The sequence below is a fragment of the Anticarsia gemmatalis genome, chromosome 14, assembly GCF_050436995.1.
Source record: "Anticarsia gemmatalis isolate Benzon Research Colony breed Stoneville strain chromosome 14, ilAntGemm2 primary, whole genome shotgun sequence".
NCBI lineage: Eukaryota > Metazoa > Arthropoda > Insecta > Lepidoptera > Erebidae > Anticarsia > Anticarsia gemmatalis.
In genome coordinates, this window is record NC_134758.1 from 1,445,508 (window position 1) to 1,468,958 (window position 23,451).

Genomic DNA, 23,451 nt, shown 5'->3' on the forward strand with positions numbered 1-23,451 from the left:
TACCGAAGTGTTCACGTACAAACCGTTCGCGCGGTCTAAGTCGCGGGCGAGCTAGCGGCGTCGCGCGCGGCCCGCGTGGCGGGCTCGCGCCAATATCAAACAAGTGAAGATGTTCGTGTGTGTTCACGTCGAACTAGCGGTGGCGGGCGCGATCCACTCGCGATGTCAAGTAAGATTAACCAGTTTGAGCCAGTTTGAGCCAAACGCCCGCCTGGCGGCTAACGTGAACACAAATCGCCACGTCCCCGCGCTCGCGACCGCCACCGCGCCCGCGAGTTCCAACGTGAACAAGCACTAAGAACTCGCAATATTAGTCATAATGATATGCAATCTTGGGGATTCAGAGTGTCTTAAAGATAGATAAGGCAGTTTCAAAACGACAGACGGTTTGAAAGACGTCTAGAATAATTCTCAGTAAGCTTAGACACCAATTTTACCAATAGTTCCCAATGAGGATTGCCTTTAGACGGGCAACCGTAAAAGCATCAGCCGAATTCCTACGCAACGTGAGATAAGGGCGAGACAAAGAAAAGTTTGTACATCACCGGGAAGACCTGGGGCCGAGTATAAGATTTAATCAATCACATAACAAAGTGAAGTATTATATTAATCACTATATTGAAAATAATACTGCTGTTTACAACATATCCATATTCTTCTACTGTCCACAGTCCAGTGTATACCCTCTAATAAAATCAACTAGAGCTTATACTTTCGCCTACACAATCATTTAATTAATCTATGTCCTTTTATACAAAGGTTCTTAACTTATTTCTATAAATAACCAAGTAAATGCCATCTTAAAGCCATTATCGACGTACGTTCCGAATTATCCTAATATATTATTCATCACGTGATACTCTATTCATAGCTTAATATTTGAATACAAAAATATATCTTTTGAGGTCACAATAACATTCTAAGTGGCCGTAAAGTAGAAGAATGGCTATGAATTTAAAAGCTGATTTTGGTTGCAAATTAGTCTGTTGCACATGTATAAATTTTGAGCATCTTACTAGCGATCTAGATAGAAGTAAAGATATGAAGACTGTTGTTATTATTTTCAATATCTATCAACCCAATGCGGATAAACTTAAGCTTTCTACCCATCATCAACTTGGTCTTTGCTTTCCTTCTCCAAGTCTTATTCACAAACTGTTTGAAGTTATTCTTTTCAACAATTCAAATAGATACATATGGTTATAGCATCTTAACCTTCATAATTTTGACTAATTTAATCGTTGTATGTACAATATTTGTTTTGTAGAAATACTCAGATTATTTATATTAATTACTGTTCGTATGAATGATTGTTCGTAGGCGGACTCGAATGCAATTAATTCGCACCAGCGGCCAGCATTCCCGCCTACATCCTATTACGGCTGCGTGAAATATATAGATACATTATACGTATATAATATAAATTGTCTCAGCGTTGCACCATCCCACTGAATACACGCTTGTTAGCTTCCATTCCTTGATTAAATTATTCTGCCCGTTGAAGCTTAGTTATTGAGTAGATTTAGACCTATCTAAGTTAGAAATGTTACAGTTTAACGATTTCTTCAGAATTACATGATATTCGCGCATTATTATAAACTAAGTATATAATCTAATCTTTTAAATAATAGTCTTGCTGGTTTTAACGTCAAATTTAGTAAATCATATACATAAATCTAATACTACATTACATATTGTTTATTGTTACAAGAAAATTCACTATCGATTCAACCATCCGTTTTACTTAAGTATGCAACGATTCGGCAGGTTACACTTGTCGTAAACGTGAAAAGCGAAAGTTAAAGTGACCAAATATGTTAATGTATGAAGCCTTTAATGTATTAACTAGCTTACAAAAACACACACCTTACTATATAAAATTCTAAAACCTTGTATTAGTAACATTTTCAGTACAAAAAAGTATCTATTGAGTAATGAGTCATGATGGAAGAATGCTTAAGTTTGCTAATTGTAATCGCGAGACGTGCCAAACAGACTGACGTATGTGTACGTGGGCGATAACTGTTACGTAGTTAAGTGAGGATTTTATTAGCACTGTCACTTACACTTTACAGGGTTGAAGGTGTTTGAAGGACAACGATCTTATAAAAGTATGTGTAAATGTATTTGACAGGTTAGGTTAGAAGTTGTGAGTAGAATAATAATTATTTGCGTTTCAACAACTTTACAAGACGCTTTGTGGAATTGGCTATGTGGATGGGAATAGTTATCAAAATGCTAGTGCGATTCTTTTTACCTTAAAATTGTTTATTGTTTTAAGTTTTCTGATGACAATACTACTTGCAGTGAGGTCTATATCTTACAGATAAAGTTCTGAAAAAATACCAAAGTAATTTGAAAACGCAAATTTCATTTACTTAAACTGATTGCGATAGACATAAAACGAATGAAACTCTACTTTAAAATAATATATTCACAAGCCTATAAATTGGTTTCAATATACAAATCCATTAGCGTTTCTCTACTAAGTATTACAATACTACTTAGCATAGCACTACGCGGTCGTTACCACGTGTTTCTCACTACGGGAAGGACAGGCCTCCTGAAGCGCCGTGACGTCAGTGTCGTCGCCGCACTGACCGCGACTGACTATTCTTCGAACCACGAGACCACAGAAAAAACTTAATTAAATATATTTGTGACGCCATGTTTATGTTAGTTTATAGTATTTCTGTATTTTTTTACTGGAATCCATTCATTCATTTTATTATATTGATATTATACATGAATGATTATAGGATACTTGAGTAAAGAGACTTTCAGCTTGCGACTACGGCCAGTGTTATCAGCGCCGAAACATAAAATAGATTTAATAAAAGATCTCGTCCTTTTCACGTTCTGGGTTAAAATACAATGTCCTGTAATCAATAAAGTTTTTCGCCAATTTTACTTTAAATAAATCAACAAACAAAAGTCTAGATAATCTTTTATGATGTTACAGCATTTCCTGTAATTCATTGTCTCTAATAAAACACGCTAAAAGCACTTCCACGTCTTACGTAAACTTTACAACTGTTTACTCTACTACAAAACATGAAAAAATCTTCGCAAATGTTTGCATATCGTTCAAATTAAAGGCCATTTCCACTATTACAAACAGATCCAAGGCAAAAACTGCATCATCAGCGTATACAGGATGGTTACTGACTTAAGTATAACTGAATGGCATTGCTGGTAAAAGAAGAAAAACACACATAACATCACATTAGGTCTCAAACGCAGGTCTGGAGCATAGTTAGTACTTGTAGATTGTCATGTATAACAAAATGTAGGTATAGATGGAGAAGATACGTTTCTAGGGATTTGAGCAAAAGACATCTGAGAGTTATCTGAAACTGTTCCCGATGGAATCTACCTCTAAATTCCACTAACGGGACTTGGTCACCATACTGACTCGAAGTCCCTTCCCCATTCCGAGAAGGAATCCTAGATCAGCCGTGGGACGGTATTGATTAAAATGATTTAAAGTAGTTTCTCTCCATAGACCATTAATTTTTCCACTCTGTATACTGAGTACACAGATCAGATGAGCAAACAAGCACACAGTGATTAAACTATTTGTGCCGTATAGGCGAAGGTCTTGAGAAAGGTCGGTCACTTCACTTCCGAGACGTGTCGGAAGTGTACGCCATTGTTTTATGATTGCACTTGTTTTTATTGATTTATTTGTACTTATGACATGATTTATATGAATTTGGAATGTAATTTTATAAGAATTATAAATCAAATCGTTTGTTTTTTATGTCCAATTATAATTTTTATGTCTTTGTTGTTCAGAAAAGTTTAAATACTTATTTTCAAATGTAAAGGTTTTCACCCAATGTTATTCAAATGTGAATTTCGTGTATGTAAAGTATAAATTCTGAACTTATTATGAAGATGCTTTGCTGTGCTATGAATTAAAACAAAACAGCAACAACAATGTTTACTTTTGATATAACTACTGATATGACCTATTTCTATCAAAGGCTCTGTTTGCATATTTGCCCGGTCAATGCCACCAATTCCGACTAACTGAAACATGATAACTTATACATCTGATTGGTCATTTGCCTATATTTAGTATCTAATTTTCTTTTGGTTATATTTCTCGTACGGAGATATGTTTTAAAAGTAAAAATGTGTTTTCATTGGAGTAAAGAAACGTCTAGAATGTTCCATAAAAACCAGATGCTGGCATGTTGAAATTGAATGATGAGTTGTTATAATAAAGTTGTTAAACAATCAAATACCTGCGTAAGCGCACTCATTCCGTGATGTTATAATTAGAATACATCTGACAATACAAATGAAAACGTACAAAAAGCAACAATATTCTCACGTAGCTTTAATAAACACTGCTTTAAAGAGGTCACGATTTTATTTATATATTTAAGTATATAACGTGTACTATCGTATGTATCTGTGAAAGAAAAGGTTTCTCGGTGCTTTTACAGTTCCTTTCTTGAATTTGCTGTCTGAACCCGGATTTTTTCCGAAAGCACTTGGAAAAATATTTGCTACTTATAATAAATTTGGTGTGCAAAATGCGTGTAATGTCAAAGATCTATAACATGAATTTGTTTTTGTCAAATTTATCTGTGTTAAAGTCACTACATAAATCGTCAAAAGGGAAAAGTGGGTAATTAAAGCCCTTATAAACAAATAAAGCAATAAATGTAAATTGTCAAGTATTTTTTTTTGGTAGGTACATGTTAATGAAGACCAATATAATTTAGAAGGTGACACGTCAGACACTTTTGAGGCGCACGCGCACGAACATTACACCTTGCGAACATGAACTTTGTTACTATGTATACTTATGTATATACTATTCATAAGTGCGTCACGAGCACCAAACAGTGACTTAGCAAACATAGTGTTCGGCAAATATCAAAATCATGTGGTTTGTATGGGATCTTGATTATATTTGAGGTTAAACATATAGGTGTAATTTTGCAAACAATTAATTTACAAACAGACTTGTGTTAAATTTGTACGGTGTGATTTTACTTAAAATTGAATTTAAGAAGAAGTGTTGATTTTAGTATTACGTTTTGAGCTTATATTGAACTCTTATTTTTATTACACAGGGTTGTATTTCGGGCAACGGTCATTGAGTAACTACGTATATATTAAGGGTTAATTCAATATAGTGACAGCTGACTGGTTGAGAGACATTAATGTAAAAGTGTGATTAGTGCAGGAGATGCCATACGCAATAAAAATAAGGGCAATAAAACGTATCCCAATATTAATGGCAATGATACGCAAACCATATAATTACGTTTATACGACATTACATGTCTCAATGTCTCATGTCTGGGTTTTTTCCGGTTCCGGTGCTCGAAGCGTAAACATTGTTGTAGTACAGATCCTCCAACTTATTGTGATTAAAAATCATTTACGAACTGTTGGACACGATAAATAGTTGAAAACACAATCTTAACGTGTAGTGGACTTGTGTAAATATTAACTAACAGTGCAATTAAAGTGAATGTGAGAAAAAGTAAAACTGATTATAAAAACCAACGATTACCGAAGTGAGGTTAGAAATTGATTGTGACATTAGTAGACACTGTCAACTGTCAAGTCAACTTGACAGGATCGATATCATTCGTTCATTGCGTCGGTGTTGCCAACACGAAAAATTTCTACCGCTGCGATTCATTTTACGCAAAAATTAAAACTTAAACATGGAAGATCAATTCGAAATCTTGTTTGAGAAAATGAAAATTGAAATGCAGAAACAGACGCTTGAACTGAAGGAATCTATAACTAATTCAGTCATGGAAAAAATGGATGAAAAAATAAAGCCTATTATAGCAGAAAATAAAGATTTAAAGGAAAAAGTAATAAGCCTTGAGAAAGAGATAGAATATATGAAAAGAGATAAGAAGAAAAACAACATTATTATTTTTGGATTACAAGAGGAAGAAGAATCAACGACAGGATTAATAGAAGTGGTGAAGAACATATTTAATAAAGACTTAAATATAAATATTGGGGATTTTGAAATAAATCAAATTTTTCGCATCGGCAAGAAAAGCCCAGGCAGAAAACCGAGACCGGTTTTGCTCTCTCTTGTCAATTCATGGAAGAAAACTGAGATACTGAGAGTTCGGAAAAATCTGAAAGACATATATATAACAGAAGACTATTCTAAAGAAGTATTGGAGAAGAGGAAAATGTTACAAACAAAATTGAAAGAGGAAAGGATAAAAGGGAATTTTGCATATCTCAGGTACGATAAGCTCGTAGTAAAGGAAAATAATGCAAGTAACGAAAAAAGAAAAAGGGGAGAAGCTTATTCACCGGGTGATAACACACAAACTAAAAAACAGCAAGTCTGGACGCCATCACATACAAATAGGCGCAACGCCTTTGATGTGATGAGAGGCAGATCCAACTCTCTCTCGTGCCCCAAGGCGGATAATAGGCAATAACAATTAACTATCGGCAACCGGGAAACAAAACAACACAAAAATATAGAAAACCAAACATACAGAAACTACCAACCTCCCCCAAGCCGACTGGTCCTCGTGGGGGAAAATGACCACGACCCTCTAAAGATAAACAACCAGAAAAAGAAACGTAACGATAACGATATATATATCGCCACTTTAAACTGTCGATCACTAGGAACCACTGAAAAACTACAAGAATTGGAATTAGCATTGGATGAAATAAAATGGGACATAATTGGTCTTAGCGAAGTGAGAAGATTAGGGGAAAGAATTGAAGACCATGGTAAATACATACTTTACCATATTGGGGAGACGCCTGGATTGTACGGTGTCGGCTTCATGATCAAAAGAAACCTCGCCAAAAACATACAGGAACTAAGAGGGATTTCAGAACGGATCGCATTACTCAACATTCTATTACCTGTAGATGGTGAAGAAGACCGAATATGGTCAATAATCCAGGCGTATTCGCCAACTGAATCCAATAGAAGAGAAGACATATCAAAAATTGAAAAATTCTACGCAGACCTACAATTAACTGCTGCAAATGAATCAAAAAACCTAATAGTTATGGGAGATTTTAATGGACAAATTGGCACACAGAAAACGGGAGAAGAATATACCGTAGGAAATCACGGATGGGGCAATAGAAGTAAAAACGGCTCACGATTGGTGTCCTTTGCTATTGAAAATAAATTAAGCATTATAAACAGTTTTTACAAAAAGAAACCATCAAAGAAATGGACATGGATATCTCCTAATGGCCGGCATAAAAACGAGATCGACTATGTTATGTCTAACAACTTAAAAGTTTTTGAAGACCTGTCTATCTTAAGAAATTTTAATTTTAACACAGATCATAGATTGGTTAGAGCTAAACTATCAGGGACACGTGTTAAAAGACCAAGACAATTTCACAATAATATGAGAGCCATCGAGTGTATTGGCAACACTGATTTACTTCTAAATAACCTTGAGACATCTTTACAAGGAAGGGAAAAAGAATGTATATCGACTCAAGAAAAATACACCCGATTGCTCAAACAACTAAAATCACAAACTAAAAAAGCAAATATGACCAGTAAGACAGCGATATCATTTAGAAGTAAGCAATTATTACAAGAACGGAAAGAACTTATACAACAAAGAAAACATAGCAACAATAATAATGTCCAAAAAATTGCAGAATTAAGCAAAAAGATAAGCGAACAACTAAGAAAAGAACGGAAAGCAAAAAGGTTTGCAACACTAAAGAAACATATAGAAAAAACAGGCGGAATAAAGAAGGCCCTAAAAGAAATGAGTTACAAAAAGGATTGGATTCCAAATATGAAAAATAAGAACAGGGGAAAGACCAGCAAAAGACCAGAAATTCTACAAATTGCTACAGAATACTACCAAAATTTATACCAAAGCCGTAAAGGTGACCAAGTAATAAAAGAATATAATTCGGCAGATACGGACGAGATAAACACAATCCTTAAGGAGGAAACCATAAAATCAATTGAAACACAAAAACTAGATAAAGCACCTGGATCAGATTTGGTCACAAATGAACTGTTAAAAATAACGTTACCAGTGATAGCACCAAGACTAACAGATCTATTCAATGAAATCCTTGAAACGGAAACCATCCCAGAAGACTGGACTAAATCGACCATCATACTGCTACATAAGAAAGGAGACAAAGGCGATATAGGAAACTACAGGCCGATCAGTTTAATGTCCAATATTTATAAAATATTTTCTAAAATCATTCTACAAAGAATCACTAATATACTAGATGAAAACCAACCAAAGGAACAAGCTGGTTTTCGTAGTAATTTTTCGACCATAGATCACATACACACTCTAAGACAAATATTACAGAAATATAGAGAATATAATAAAACGTATTACATTGGGTTTGTGGACTTTAATAAAGCGTTCGATACATTGGAGCATGAGTATATATGGGACGCTCTAGAAAGGCAAAGGGTGCCAGCAAAATATATAAGAATAATTAAAAATGTTTATACAGCAAGCACTGCACAAGTTAAACTTGAATCTACGGGCAACGAGTTTCCTATTGAAAGAGGTGTGCGTCAAGGAGATCCTATATCGCCTAAATTATTTTCGGCGGTGCTTGAGATGATCTTTAGGAATCTAAACTGGACTAAAAACGGCCTCAACATAAATGGCGTGAATCTCAACCATCTACGCTTCGCAGATGATTTGGTTTTGTTCTCAGAAGACGCCGAAACGCTGGGACTAATGTTGCAGCAACTATCTGATGAAAGCGCCAAGGCCGGTCTGACAATGAACCTAACTAAAACTAAAATTATGACGAACGCCCAGCAAACAGTAAACAACGAACAAATAACAGTAAATAACGAACAAATAGAATATGTGAAGGAGTATATATATCTGGGCCAACTTATATCTACAGATAATTGCATGGAAAAAGAAATAGAACGAAGAATAATGAATACCTGGAAACGGTTTTGGTCTCTGAAAGAGATAATGAAGGATAAAGATATGCCAATGTCAGCAAAAAAGAAAGTGTACGAAATATGCATTATGCCATGTTTACTTTACGGGTGCCAGACATGGGCATTAACAGAACTACAAGAACATAAAATAAAAGTCTGTCAAAATTCAATTGAAAGAAGTATATTAGGTATAAAAAGAAGAGATAGAGTAAAACTGCAGGAAATTAAAATGAAAACGAAATTTAAAAATGTACACACGACTTACCGACAGCTTAAATGGCGTTGGACTGGGCATATGCTAAGGGAAAATAGAGACAAATGGACAAAGATAGTGACAGAATGGTATCCAAGGGGAAACAAAAGAAATCGAGGCAGACAAACAATAAGATGGGAAGATGATATCCGGAAAATAGCTGGTCCAGTATGGACTCGTTTAGCTAGAGACAGAGATGCGTGGAAATCTTTAGAGGAGGCCTATGTCAACAGACAAGCTGTTCCACAGAAACACCAGTTGCCGATAGATAACAACCAAGTTAGTTAGAAAGAATGTTTAATTTTAGGAAGTAGGCATGTCAAGAATATTTTAATGTTTATTTGTTAAGAAACAGCAATAAAGGCTATTTTATTTTTTATTTTATTTTATTATACATGTCTCAAGTGACATTCAAATGGGACATAACCTGAATACACCAATTAAAACGTCTTAGCAATGAGCCGTACGAATATTGCAATAAACATTCACAAAACCGGAAAAATCTTGACAAACAAGAATGAATCAGCTCAAATAACGGTTTTAGACTTTATCTTTGAATACGGAAGAGAAAATTACTACGGTCCCAAGGCTATAGATATCATTTCCTAAAATGCACTTTGTATGAACTTCGAAGAACACACGTCGAGGAAATTTACCAACATTCATATTTAATTTGCTATAAATAAACTGTCTGGCGATAATTTGATACGAGACGATAATTGCGTTTTAAAATTGCGCTGCGTGAGGTACGAATGTAACTAAACTTGAAACGGGGGAATGATTGACCTTGGAGGGGAACTAGAGGTCACCCTAGTTACCCTATACAGGGGAGAGTTAAAAGAGGGTCAGCTCAAATTAAACACAGACGAACAAAATATCAACCTATATTTATGTCTGAAATATCTGTCCATCTATATTTATTACATAGGTTTCTCTCGATCTAATCGATTAACACGGTTTTTAGACGTGGACCCAGAAACACCCCCTGAGTGACACCTCTTGAGCTAAATCTAAATAAGATAAGTACAAAGCAAATATTATCAAATCACGTGTCTCGTGTTTCAAATTCTAGAAATCACCAAATGTTATTGTTTGTGTGTAAAGATAAAAATTGGTGACTATTTACTTGCTGATCGTATTCTTTATCAATATTGTAATCTGATATTGATGTCTTATCAGGTAGACGCAGTTTTGCATCGTCTGAGTCACTTAGTGCATTACTTATTGTTTTTTCTTCTAACTTCTTGGAATTATACAGTTTCACGTCATCTTGATTGGTAATCCTGGAGTCTTGATGCAGATCAGATTACAGTACTTATGATTCTTAGATATTAGAAGTGATATTGTCATGATCTTCGGTGCCTTTGTACTTGATCGTTTACGTATTGAGTAAGATCGTGGATAACTGCGTCAATAGATCTGAGCAATGGGTATTCACGTGTTTAGTCAATGCAGTTATTCTACGTCGCATTATTTATTCCGGTGTCATGTCTTCCTTGTATGAGTTGAACTTCTTGAAATTGGTTTCTTCAGGTGCAACATCTTTTAGATAAATATAAATGTAAGACTTTATTTGCTTGAAATGTTATGGGATGAAATACTTTTCTTATTACAAATATTGGAGGAAAAAGTAGTACTGATGCATTAGGATTATTAATTACTAGCTGACCCGCGCAACTTCGCTTGCGTCACATAAGATAGAATGGGCCAAAATTTTCCCCGTTTTGTAACATTTTTTATTGCTACTCTGCTCCTATTAGTCGTAGCGTGATGATATATAGCCTATAGCCTTCCTCGATAAATGGACTATCTAACACTGAAATAATTTTTCAAATCGGACCAGTAGTTCCTGAGATTAGCGCGTTCAAACAAACAAACAAACTCTTCAGCTTTATAATATTAGTATAGATAAATAGTGTAATTAATAAAATGTCTTTCTTTACGATGATTTACGCACTATATAAGTAAGTGTTTCAGAATCGAACCGCACTTTGTGACTAAGCCTAATCATCACCATTGTTTTCGGATAGGGAAAGAAGATTGTTGTGTTACTTACCATTTTACATTTCTTGCAAAATAAAACTTAAATGTTTTTCAGCTTCGATGGAGAAATCGTTGGAATTCGATTATTTCCGATTCCGTTTCTCGATCTTTTAAATGTAAACATTGAAGAAAAAATGCGGATATTTACTGTTAATTAATTTAACAACCAATAATCAATTCAGTTCGTTCAACATATTTTTTTATTAATAAATTAACGGATTGGCCCAACTTCGTCTGGGTAAAGTTACAATTTAACGTATGGGACAAATCTTATCCCGGCGGTTACAAACATATTGAAAAAAGGATTATCAAATATACGTACATTTTGGTGACTCAAGTCTTGTTTGTTAATTTTCTTAATTTCATTTCGATCATAGTTTATCGATAAGCAATAAATAATTGTTTTTAAGTAATAAGTAAATTGGGAAAATCCCAATCTTGGGTTATTTTAATCCTTGATCTGAGTGACTTCACATTTTAGTATTATCTCTTAATACTGTGAACTTATTATTATCATGTCCATTAGTGATAAGTGTAAAGCTAAATTGTTCTTTATCGCCGGTGACACAATTCAACGATGCTCATTAAGGTGGTAATCGAATTCAAACTGATCTATTGTACAAACAATTATATTTGTTGAGATGATTTTCCTTATTTTGCCTTTGTTGAAGGAAATTATTTGTTTTATTTTTTGCGGGTAGTTGATCTGCTGTTTTATTTCTCTTATTAGTAGTAATTTCTTGATCTCTATTTTTGACTATTTTAATTCATGTATCTTATGGTATGTATTTTTAAACATTGTTGATATATCAAGCTTTTAACCAAAGCAAATTTCAAGTTTAAACACATATCACATTTTATTTTAATATTGTGTGTTTTATTACCTCGATTGCAATTCATAAATTATCTGAATACAAATATACTAAACAAAATATCTTCCCTTTGTCTCACAGCCACTTATTCCCATTCATGACACATTCCTTTACAATAAAGAGATAATTCACCTCATAAATGAAATTCCAATCACACGAAGCGGCACATTTTGCCAAACAACATCTTAAACCTAACTTCGTCAAATCCCTTTGTTTTCTAGAAGACTTAAATCGCCTTAACCCGAAGGTCGTTAGTATAAGTGTTGCGTACTTAAAATTTAATGGTTGTAAGATTTACGATATTTCTATGGCATTGCTTTTCAACTCTTTGGCACGTAATACGACTTGAGACTATAGAATCCAGCGTAATGTGAATTTAACTGTTATTGGCATTCTGAAAGCTATTTAGGCTTGTTTTGTTTGATGTAAATTCTGAGCTTGTTGTTCTTGAATCGTTTTTCATAATTAGGGTATTTCGGGGAATGCGTATTTGGAGTAATTACATCTGTTTACATTTCGTTTTGGTTCTTTAATATGTTATATGCCTTTAATTAAAATTTGTATTTTTTCCGTTTGTACTATTTTTTTTATTCTCAGTATTCGCATCGAAACCAAAACGCAGAACTTACTTTGTCATTATTGGAATCAAGATAATAAATTGAAACTGCTTCACATATAATATTGCCAAAATAGGATGTAAAACAAAATACATTTTAACCATAGAACTATCTAGTGACCGTAAAATATAGCCCAACAAAGTACAAAGCTGAAAAGCGGCTTTACAAACTATTTCACATAATATTCCTACGTAAAATCCTTTATACCGTATCTGGTTTGTACGAACCCCGACCTCGTCCGGATAGAGTACCGCTAAAAGCAATATACTTACAGTTATAGTACGCCATATTTCATCGCGATCTGCGTAGGAGGCAACTCCAAAACAAACCTAATCTCATTCAATGTTAAACTTAAAGTACCTATTATCTTACGCATTTAGAATCTATTCATTAACGAATTGCTTTGTCCGAGTTTATAGCGCCATTCATATCACTAGAGGATTTTTTGTGAGCACTCGTGTGTTTACGTGTATTTAGTTTAATTCTTTGCCTATAATTGTTACTCCTTTCATATCTAGAAACAGCGCACAAACTGCAACAAACAGTTGTGTAAACTTTGGACAGCTAGTGTTTGTGCGGGGTCTCCTCGAGCGGAAGTTTTATGCCTTAGCTGTCACGTGCTAAATACGATTCGTATCCATGAATATAGAAAGAGATTTAATTGTTTTTTGTTATACGAAAGAAATCGAAATAATTACAAGATAGAAATGGCCTTACATGCGAAGCCGCGGCGTAATTGCGCTGCTCATACTCAAGGACCTGCTATAACTATAACAGTTATCATTGACCGGTCCTTAGAACAAGGTCCTTTGAAAAACTACGTGATTTCCCAAGGGTACTAAAACATGATGAAAAAACTCAATTTTCTATTCTAGAATGTTAAAATATTATTTTTCTGTTATAATATTTCATTTGTATATTCAGCTGTTGTGTAAATCAATAAAAGTAATTTAGTGGATAATACTAAGCCGTATTTCATTGGATTACTGCCAGTGGCACACTTGTACGAGCTCGAATCGATATCGATTGTACCGCTAGTGGGGTAACTACCACCGATTTTGTTCTGTAAATATAGCTAGTATTCTGCACTATACATTTATACATGCTTCTGTTTGAACTCTTCCTAGCGTATTGACAAAATGTTGTGTAAATGCAGAAGATAACGAAGTAAAAAAATAAAGTTACATCAAATTTAATTTGATAATATTATGTCTATCTAATGACAAAGTAAAGATAATTAATTAATCTTTAAAAAAGTATAAATTTCTGTTCCACTCTCGGAAGAAACGGTTTGGCTTCGAGTTCGTGTCTAAGCTAATCGGAGGTTTTCATCAGGACAGTTTGTCTTTTCTAAAATCATATTTTTGTAAAAAGGATCTTAAGTACCCTGCTTGTCTTCACAAACTCTCATACGAATCATGAGGCTAAGCTAAACACAATTGTCTATGCCTCAATGCAGTTGACTCTATCTACCGCAGTTAATAGTCATTAAAGCTTACGTTTCTACGTAATTTCCTACTACACGTATAATGTCGTACTATGGGATTTTTTATGTCTCATTTATGATAATTCTTTATTCTTGTGAAATAATTATCTAAGGAATAAGTTTACCGCCTTAATTTAAATATCTTATAAATTGTATGTGTGTGTTGTGGGTTACACATTACCTGAAATCCTGCTAAACTTTCCAGCCGGATTTGAAGACTTCTATTGGGGAGTTTACATCGGTAATTAATTGATTGAAATTCGGCTGATTTTATCAATCAGAATTTCTTCAAATAGGCTTACGACCAGTGCTTTAAGTCGTAAACAAGTCATAAAATTCATAGTCTCTCTGACCATTAATGTTTTAAAGTTGTCAGTATTTTAAGGGTAATTTAAAGAGCTTCAAAGGGCATAACATCGGAAACATAACCTAAAATGTTTTGAAACATTGTTTCTTAATGTTTATCTGTTGTTGTTAATATGTAAGTTTTTGTTCAACATGTTTTTTTGTTTCCGACAAGCTACTCTTGTGATGTACGACTGCTAATGACGTTGCGGAAGTTGAAACGCTTCCTAGTATGGTAGTACCGAATATTATATTTGGATGTGTTTGTTGACATACCTTGTTGATGAAGGTGTTCATTTATAAGGCTTGACTTAAGATGTATGTATACTGAACTATCGGCTGTCGAATGATGCTAATAGTGGACTAGCGATTCAATCTGGTAGCACAAATAATATCGACCGGCGCCTATTAATTGTTAATGTACTGATTGATGGTGTTACCGTAATATCCTTGTCCTTCTTTTTATCTAGTTTCCGATATAAAATAATATCCCAAAATTGCAGTACTACGATAAAATAACTATAATGCAATCTGTATGTATACAGACTATTAAACAGAATCCCCAAAATTAAGAGGGTTCGAAGTGACATTCACAATAAACTTAAGTTAAAAATAAAACTGCTTTGATCAATACTTTATCTGACAAGCTTTCCATCGCTAATATACTATCTTTGGTCGATGCATTGCAAAAGAAATTTCCACCATTTACTAAATGAGTCTTGCTATTCTGGTGTTAATCCATTTGCATCATGTCCTTGCATGTCTGAGGAACATAATACAAAGCGTGTTTTGCTCCACGTGACGTCAGCATGACGGTACAGTTCTGACGTCATTCGAGACATTTGAATTTAATATGAAATATTACGACTGTTGCAACCGTATTGATGAAATGTAGGTGGGTCATATACTGTAGAAGCAATTTCTCTCTATCTACTACATGTTGTTATGCATTTCTTTCTCTGTCACTGCATAAAACAAAGTCTCTTAGCAAGAGTTTTGGAAACTAAATACTGTACGGTTTTTCTTGCCATTGTCAAAAATAAACACTTTGAATAGTAAGATTGTTCTGTATAATTAAGTTAAAGGTTTTGATTAAATTTAGTTACTTGATTAATTAAAGCTCTGCGGTTGGATTCTCAATTCTGAATGGAGTTAGTAGGCTGTCCGGTAGACATATGAAAGTGGGGCATTTAAATTTCTAGTTCCGATCATCACAATATTATCATCCCATATTATATTAAACAAGACCTTGTCTCATTATTTACTCCTATATCTCCCACGAAACAATCCTTAGAGAAATCAATTTTTATTATTCCTATCGTCTTCCATATCTTAAGATTTATCCGGTAATTTAACCATATGTACACCATATCCTCATATCACGAGCATCCAATAAAATTCCTTGACGTGTTGTTGCCAAAAAAATATTTGACATGCTGCGTAGATTCTCCGTGCGCTCGGTCACGTAAGCCCTCCGAGTATTGAACCAGACCCTCGACGCATCTAACTCTTGCAAATGAAACCATTATTTCAAAGATTTTAAGGTTTAATCTTCTGTGTATTTCAAATGGTGGTTATTACCTTTTGGAATTAATGTCTTGGGGGTTGGTATAACCTTTTCGAAATGTGAAAATAGCTTTTCTTTTAAATATAGAATGGATGAGGGGAGTTAAGTTTCTATTTATAGTGGCCAGTTATTGTGCAAGTTTATTTTTCTGGTGACGTAAGATGTTTATGTTCTGTTTTGACAATAATCCTTTAGGTAGAGTTATAAATATTCTTTTTGTTCACGAATGAATGGGCAAGTGCATACTAAAGAAGGAATTTGTATTAGACGAATGACGGAATTTCATTGTGTTTTTCTTGCATTTGTTATATTATAAACAAAATTCTAATTCATACAATAGACATTTTTTAATGTATAATGTTACAAATATTTCGTTTATTGTGTAATTGAATAATTGTAGTAACTGTACTTATTATAAACTAAAGACTATTTACTGTTTAAAAAATAAAATTTTCCTATAGCACTCGGCCAATAACAGTAAGAAAGGGTTTAGTAAAAAACTTGTTGTTGAACTAAGCGTCTTCGTGCTTCAGAGGGCACTGTAAATCAACCACCATTGCAGTCACATCGTTAAGGCATTTTAAGTACTTTTTTTATTTTTTATTTATCACACACTTACATCTAACATTACAGTCACTAAGACTAATGCGTTAGAGAAAATGAGATGACTAGAAAAACATTTCTACTTTATTCCGTAAAAAAAACCTTTCCGTAAAAAAAGAGACATAAAGTCGCTAATAACGCATGTTTTCGTGAGTTTTATCTTCAGTACTTATTGTATGAAACATTTATTCTAGTAAATAAACAGTGATACTAAATAAGGAAAACGTGTTTATTTCGCTATCGTAAGCTATTCTCGGATCGTACTGGTTGACATAGAAAGTTGTTTGATACTAGGTGGGCCGATCAACGTACTTAAATGAAAAAGGTACCTTGAAGGAATTGAAGGTAGAAAATAAAAAAATATATGGTACTATTCTATATTATTTTTCTGCATGCGTTTTAATTAGAGTTATTTTTTGATTTCTTGAAAATCTCGTGTATTTATGGGCTCTATTCAAAGCTAAGATTTTATATACAGGTTCATCGAAATAGATTAAGTATACTTTATAGAAAACGAAAATCTTATCTTCTAGATACTGTATAGGATCAATGGACGCCATTGTATATTGTAGGTTCAGATTTTAGTGGAATTAAAGTCACTCTAAACGTCTCCTTTAAATAAAAATATGTATGAATTGCCCAAATATCTCAACAAAAGTTTTCCTAACCTTGGATTTGAAAAATTTCCACCATGACTCTTAAAAAATGTGATAATAAGATCATGCACTTGATATTTAACTTATATTACGTCAACTGATGAAAGATCATGATGATTGTTTGTTTGTTCTTTTTTGACATTTCCACTTTTCAAGTACTGCCGATAAATGTTCTCGAAGATGCCGTTTAACTTGTGAAGATCATTTTTATCTTGATCTGATGTAATTTCAACTTACGGAGAGCGCACTTTAGACAGATTTGTATCAAATAGTTGTAGAGTAACTTCTTATAAGTAATAAGTTTCCCACTGCTGGTTTGGGGTCTCCTCCCGGAAAAGGGAAAGGGCCTTGAGTCCAACACGCTGTGTTTTCTCTCCATAAAAAAACCTTCCCGTGCCCTTAATACAATTTTACAAAAGAATAAGTCTAATTGGTTGAGCCCTTTTTGAGTTTTGGCCGTAATTCTAACAGGAAAATAGATATACAGCTACCGGGATCATAACTTGGTGTTGTTGCCTCTATGTTCTGTTGTTACACCTTGTTCATACACTAGGTACAAACGATGTCGATCGTGATTTAGAGTATGCTATGTCTATCTCCTGGTGTTAAGCTACCTCTCCATCAAGCTTCAGCCATTCTTGAGTTATTAATAGTCTTACTAACACGACGTTCTTTTATACATAAATATACACACTAACCAGACTGAGTTATACAAACTATTGCTCTACAAATGCCTTAAATGGTTTACAAAGTTCATGACATCGAATATTTTAAAAGTTCAAGAGTTATAAGGGCAATATACCTCCGTAATCAGTACAAATGCCTCAGTATTGTGTCTGTGAAGTAATGTCATTATCACAAAGTAACGTACAACCTTGTACGCTCGCGGTCTATTTATATACTTTTCTTGTACGTAATGGCCCTTGGCGTCCTATTAATTATTTATAACTCGGCTGATTGCGTTTTAATTACCGTTTTGTGTGCGTGGATTAAGAACATTTGATGTTGGGTTAGATATTTCATTTGTGCTTAGAAATTAGTGTCTGTACGCAACTTTGAATTATATCTGCTGGTTTATTGTATTTATTTTTGATATTCTAACTGATGTTGATAAAAGCGCCGAAATTATTCCTTCTGTAGTTTAAAAAATCTCTTCTATCGCTTATGAAGTTCCAGTGACTATTCTATCTTTTCGCTATAAAATATTCCTCCTTCATAACATTATTACTAAGTAGATTCTGCAATTTTGTACAGATGTATTTATTAATGTACAGGAATACCTCTTTCTCGTATGTTTTGGCTACAAAAGTAGAACTAGCAACCAATAAAAAAGTCATGCAATTCTAAACACGTCAAAAATTACATTCTACACTTTCACGCTTTACGAGATCATTTTATATAAACATCCTATTTCCCGAGAGTATGAAACATCATAAACTTTATGAGTGTCGAATAAACAGTAACTCGTATTTATGCCATATCTACTTCAATTTAGCCTTGTAATACGCTCATAAAGATCCTATCTTAATCTGGTTTATTGACATGCAAATCAGTAGCAAATATAGCGTCTATGTAATACTGAAACACTCCTATAAAATTATTAATGAATCATCAAATATGTATCGGAGAAGTTATGTTCAGCATTTAATGGAAAAAGGTAAAAGAAGACAAAAGCGGAGTTTTTCTATACTTTCTATACTACTATATATAAAAATAGCTGATAGTACCTACTACTCCTTAAAATCCGTTAGATATCGGCATGCGATTCTGATAGGTTCAGAAAACACAATAAATCTATAAAAAAAACGTAGTATTAATCAAAAAGTCGCATCACTATCGCATCATCAGTTTTTGAGAAAAGAACAAAAGACACACCCACAAACGACCTTGAAATAACGTCTGCGTTCCGCAATAGGTATGAACTAGTATAAAACACGTCATACGACCTCCAAAATTAATCGCACTTGCCATCTTTGTATAACGAAGAAAATAGATAGTTGTATTAAAGCAGTGTTGGGCAAAATTTAGTTTGATTGATGATTGATGATTAAGATTAAATTATTTAGTCATGACTAATGAATAATGACTAAAAAAATTCAATCATGAGTCGTGATTGATGATTAATTAGTGTTAGTGTTAGTTATTCAATCATGACTAAAATTTTAATGACTAAAAATAATAGTTAAATAAAACTAAGCTTTTCAAGTCTACGTTCCATGACTGTTGATTTGTTAATCACAGGTTTTTAATTAAAGCTAGTTTTACAACAGAATCAGTTAATTTTTTTTTTAATTTACACAGGTACACATTTGCAAAAATAAGTTCGGGCTAATTTAGTTTAAAATAATTTAAATTGCTTTTTAAAACTACGCGCTTTGAAAATCAAATTTTATAAATAATGGAATTATCTTCTTTCAGTCCACTTAATGTGGTGATCAGTTATAGTTTTATAGATGTGTTCAATTAAACTAAAATTATGTCACCTGAATTATTTTTTTTAGTTTAATCATCATACAAAAATACAATAAATTAGTCATCAGTCATTTAATCATTAAATGATTGATGACTAATTTATTTAATCATGATTATGATTATTATTTTTACTCATGATTAATTCAATCATGACTAAATAATTCATGACTAAATTAGTCATGACTAATCAATTGATTGAAAAAATTAGTTGATTGACCCAACACTGTATTAAAGTAATTATGACTCAGTGAAGGAAAACACCTTGATGAAAATGATATGTTTGAAATGTAGGTACTTAAGCCGTTCTTGAACTCAGTTGCCTAAGTTTGTCTTTGACGTAATACAAGGTGTTGTTTTAAAGGTTTATGCACTTTAAAAGGTGATGTGTGGCTAGCAATGGATCTTACAAAACTATCTTTACACAACATGGTGTTAACTCAAATAGGCTTAAATACAAAAATATCACTATTGCGGTCGCAGTTGGGTTTAGTTACTTCTTCGATGCCTTTTTATATATATTTACCTTTAAGCGGTATTTGCCTTATCTATAAGTTTATAGATTACTTAGTTCTGTTTGTTTTGTCTTTCTCACTCACGTTTAGTTTTAAACTAGATTGAAAGTAACAAAACATAGTGTAGCTAACCTGCTGCAAAGCCTATTTAAACAGTAATAATAGGTAATGAAGTGAAATACCACTGAAAATATATGAGTATGAGCTCATTATGCGTCAAAATGCCGATTCCATTTATATTCACCGAGCCGAATAATTCACATACCATAAAATGCAATGTATGGCCGATTTTCTCCGAAAATGCTCTTCAGTAAATCATTCTTATCGAAGCCTGGTTCGGGTCAATGCACCCTATCCCTGGGGAAATTTGACCCCGACTTTACGACCCTCGAAGGAGTTATACGATTGTCTTTTTTATTTAAGGTCACATGTTGTGGTGCGTGGTGCGCAGTGATAAATCTTTTGACAGGGTCGCGCTAATTGGACGTATCTGGTAGATGTATGTTTGGTTTGATAAATATTTGATCTTAATAGAAACGTAGTAAATTCTGTTTTGTTGCGAATGTGGTTGATAAATAGAAAAGGTAGAGTTGAGGATGGGCAAAAATGTATATGCTTGACTGCTAATGCAAATACACGTGTGTTGTTTTAGTAGAATTTAAGGTGACTAGAGTCACGATATTAAAATTTGATTGTTTTAGAATAGCAAAAGGAAAACGTCTTCTAAATTTTTGGATAACCTTGGTTAGTCATACATTGACCAAACGAAGAGACTTATTTAAATAAAGTTTTAATAACTGTAGGTTATTTTTTACCCGATTTTCATCCCTGTGAAGTTTTACTACAGAATTCACCACTAGAATTCTTTTTCTTTCTTTACTTTCTATGGCAAGTAACACCTACGTGTATTACTAAACTTCGCAGCGTTGCCTTATTCCGTATTCAACGTACACAATGGTAACTTGTGTCTTCATAAAGTAAACAAATTACTACGAGTTGTCAACTAGCCCGCATTGAAAGTCTGCCGTTGTTCAAACAGCACGCAAACTATTTGCAATTATCATAATTAACGCTTACTTAATATGCGCTTGTACAAATTATGGTAGTTTCATATTTGTGGGAATAAATTAGTGTTTGTATTGTTAAACATTGTTATTATAATCCGTACTTTTTATATAGTGAAGACAATAATCGCCTTGTTTAACAAATTTGACGATTTGAAAATAATGTTTGAGCCTACCCCCGATTTCTAAGCAACATTTAGGTAGTTTATCTATTCAATAGCGTTAAAGCTCATATAAAAATGACAGTTTGAACAGATAAACTACCGCTAAATATGCCTCAAACTGGGCATTACAAATTTACAGACTCGTAAGAATTTTCCGCTGAATTCCAATATTTTCTATTTCTACATCTTTTCTATAGATATGTGTGGGCGAAGGCTCTATACGAAGCTACATACCTACATATATTTACTATACTCATAGTGATGTAGGTCTCCTTCGCGTTCCTTCCGCTTCCAATCTCGTTCATTACCGGTCTCCAACTACTTTATCTGAGTCGAACGGTCGATAGTCTTCCCTACAATTTATTATATGAAGAGTTGTACTTTCATTAAGCGAAATCAACATTTTATACAAGCTTTATAAATGAAACCAATTTAACTTAAAGCTCTTCTTTATTGTTTCCTCTTGGGACCAACAAAAACATTCGGTGGTTATATATTAAGTGCTTTAATTTAATGCTGAATATTATCAAAAGGTATTGGGCGTAGTTTTACTTGAAGATGAGTTAAACGCAGTTTAAAGTGACCATCACGGCTCTACTGAATAAAACTGGCACAGCACACTTAAAAAAGTACAGTACTTAAAAAATGCTTTATTTAAGCACCTTAAAGTGATTGTCTATCTGTACTAAATGTACGTTTTTCTACAAGTTGTTAACCTAATGTCAAACTGGTTCGAAGACCCTATATGGTAGGCTTAACAGTAGTTTTGCTCCTTTTGGAGTGCGAAAACATCTAGATTGTATACCTCTAAGTGCCAATCGTCACACCATAATATAGATATACATTTAGATTCCAAATACTCAGCCATAGGAATGTCAAAACAACCGCATTTTTCGCAGAGAAACTAAGATATTTGGTACAAAAATGCAGAGAAATCGTCGATCTTGTGTTATACCGTTTACTTGAACGAGGTTACTAAACCGTGCACATGGAACTATGTTAAACGTTATTGTCACCACAGATAAAAGTTGATCTAATCGAACCAACTAACTCAGCGTAAAATACAGGCGATTGAAATGTAGGTCATATTAAGATTATTGCGATCTGTAATTTTTCTTATCTATTAAAGAGTAAGTACTAAATTAAATAAGTTCCTCCAACATGCTATTCTTAAAACGACTTCCGCACTAAGAATTATTTTCCGATGAAACTCAGAATCTTCTATGTATTGGAACTTAATTTGAATCGGACTCAAAATAACTTTCTGTTTAGTACAAATTGTGTTGCAGCTAGGACTTAAAAAACTGTCTCTTGTCTTTTAACGTATATCGTCATCATTTTCTTTTGCCTCAATGAAGTAGAATAACTGTAGTATAAATACTTTTTTATTATAAAGTTGTAAAAAATCATGAAAAAGTTTCTGGTCCGATTGAATAAGTATATATTTGAGTGTGTACATAAACAAAAACACACCAGTTATAATCCCATGCAAACTAGTTGAGCTAGTTTTAATCTAAATTATCATAGTAATTGAAATTGAAACTAGATTTAGCCGCTACGATTATATGCCTAGTAATAACACAATGTATAAAACCTGTTAGACATTTATAAGTTATAGTTCATTGATTGCTTGTTTTGTACAAAACGTAATTATGGTCTGGATTATGAAACTTTAATTTATTATAGATCCGAGTCTTTGTAGTTGATTGCAGGAAAGGCGGATTTAGAAAGGGTACATGTTGTATATTGTAACGTAGTTTGGAAACAATCGATACATAAATAACAAAAATATGTAGATTCGGAGTCTGATTAGAATATTTCAAACTTATTTTGAGTAGATCTTATAAAATTCTTATACC

At 33.5% G+C, this 23,451-nt stretch overlaps 2 protein-coding genes across 3 annotated transcripts in view; both read left to right on the top strand.

Moving 5' to 3' along the window:
- Prp16 (ATP-dependent RNA helicase l(1)G0007) overlaps positions 1-23,451 on the top strand; it is a 146,097-nt gene that overhangs the window by 30,410 nt on the left and 92,236 nt on the right. The window lies entirely within an intron of this gene.
- Positions 5,337-6,446, top strand: LOC142978347 (uncharacterized). The gene has a single exon (XM_076122758.1). It carries the CDS (start codon positions 5,697-5,699, stop codon positions 6,444-6,446), a length of 750 nt encoding a protein of 249 aa, XP_075978873.1. The 5' UTR covers positions 5,337-5,696.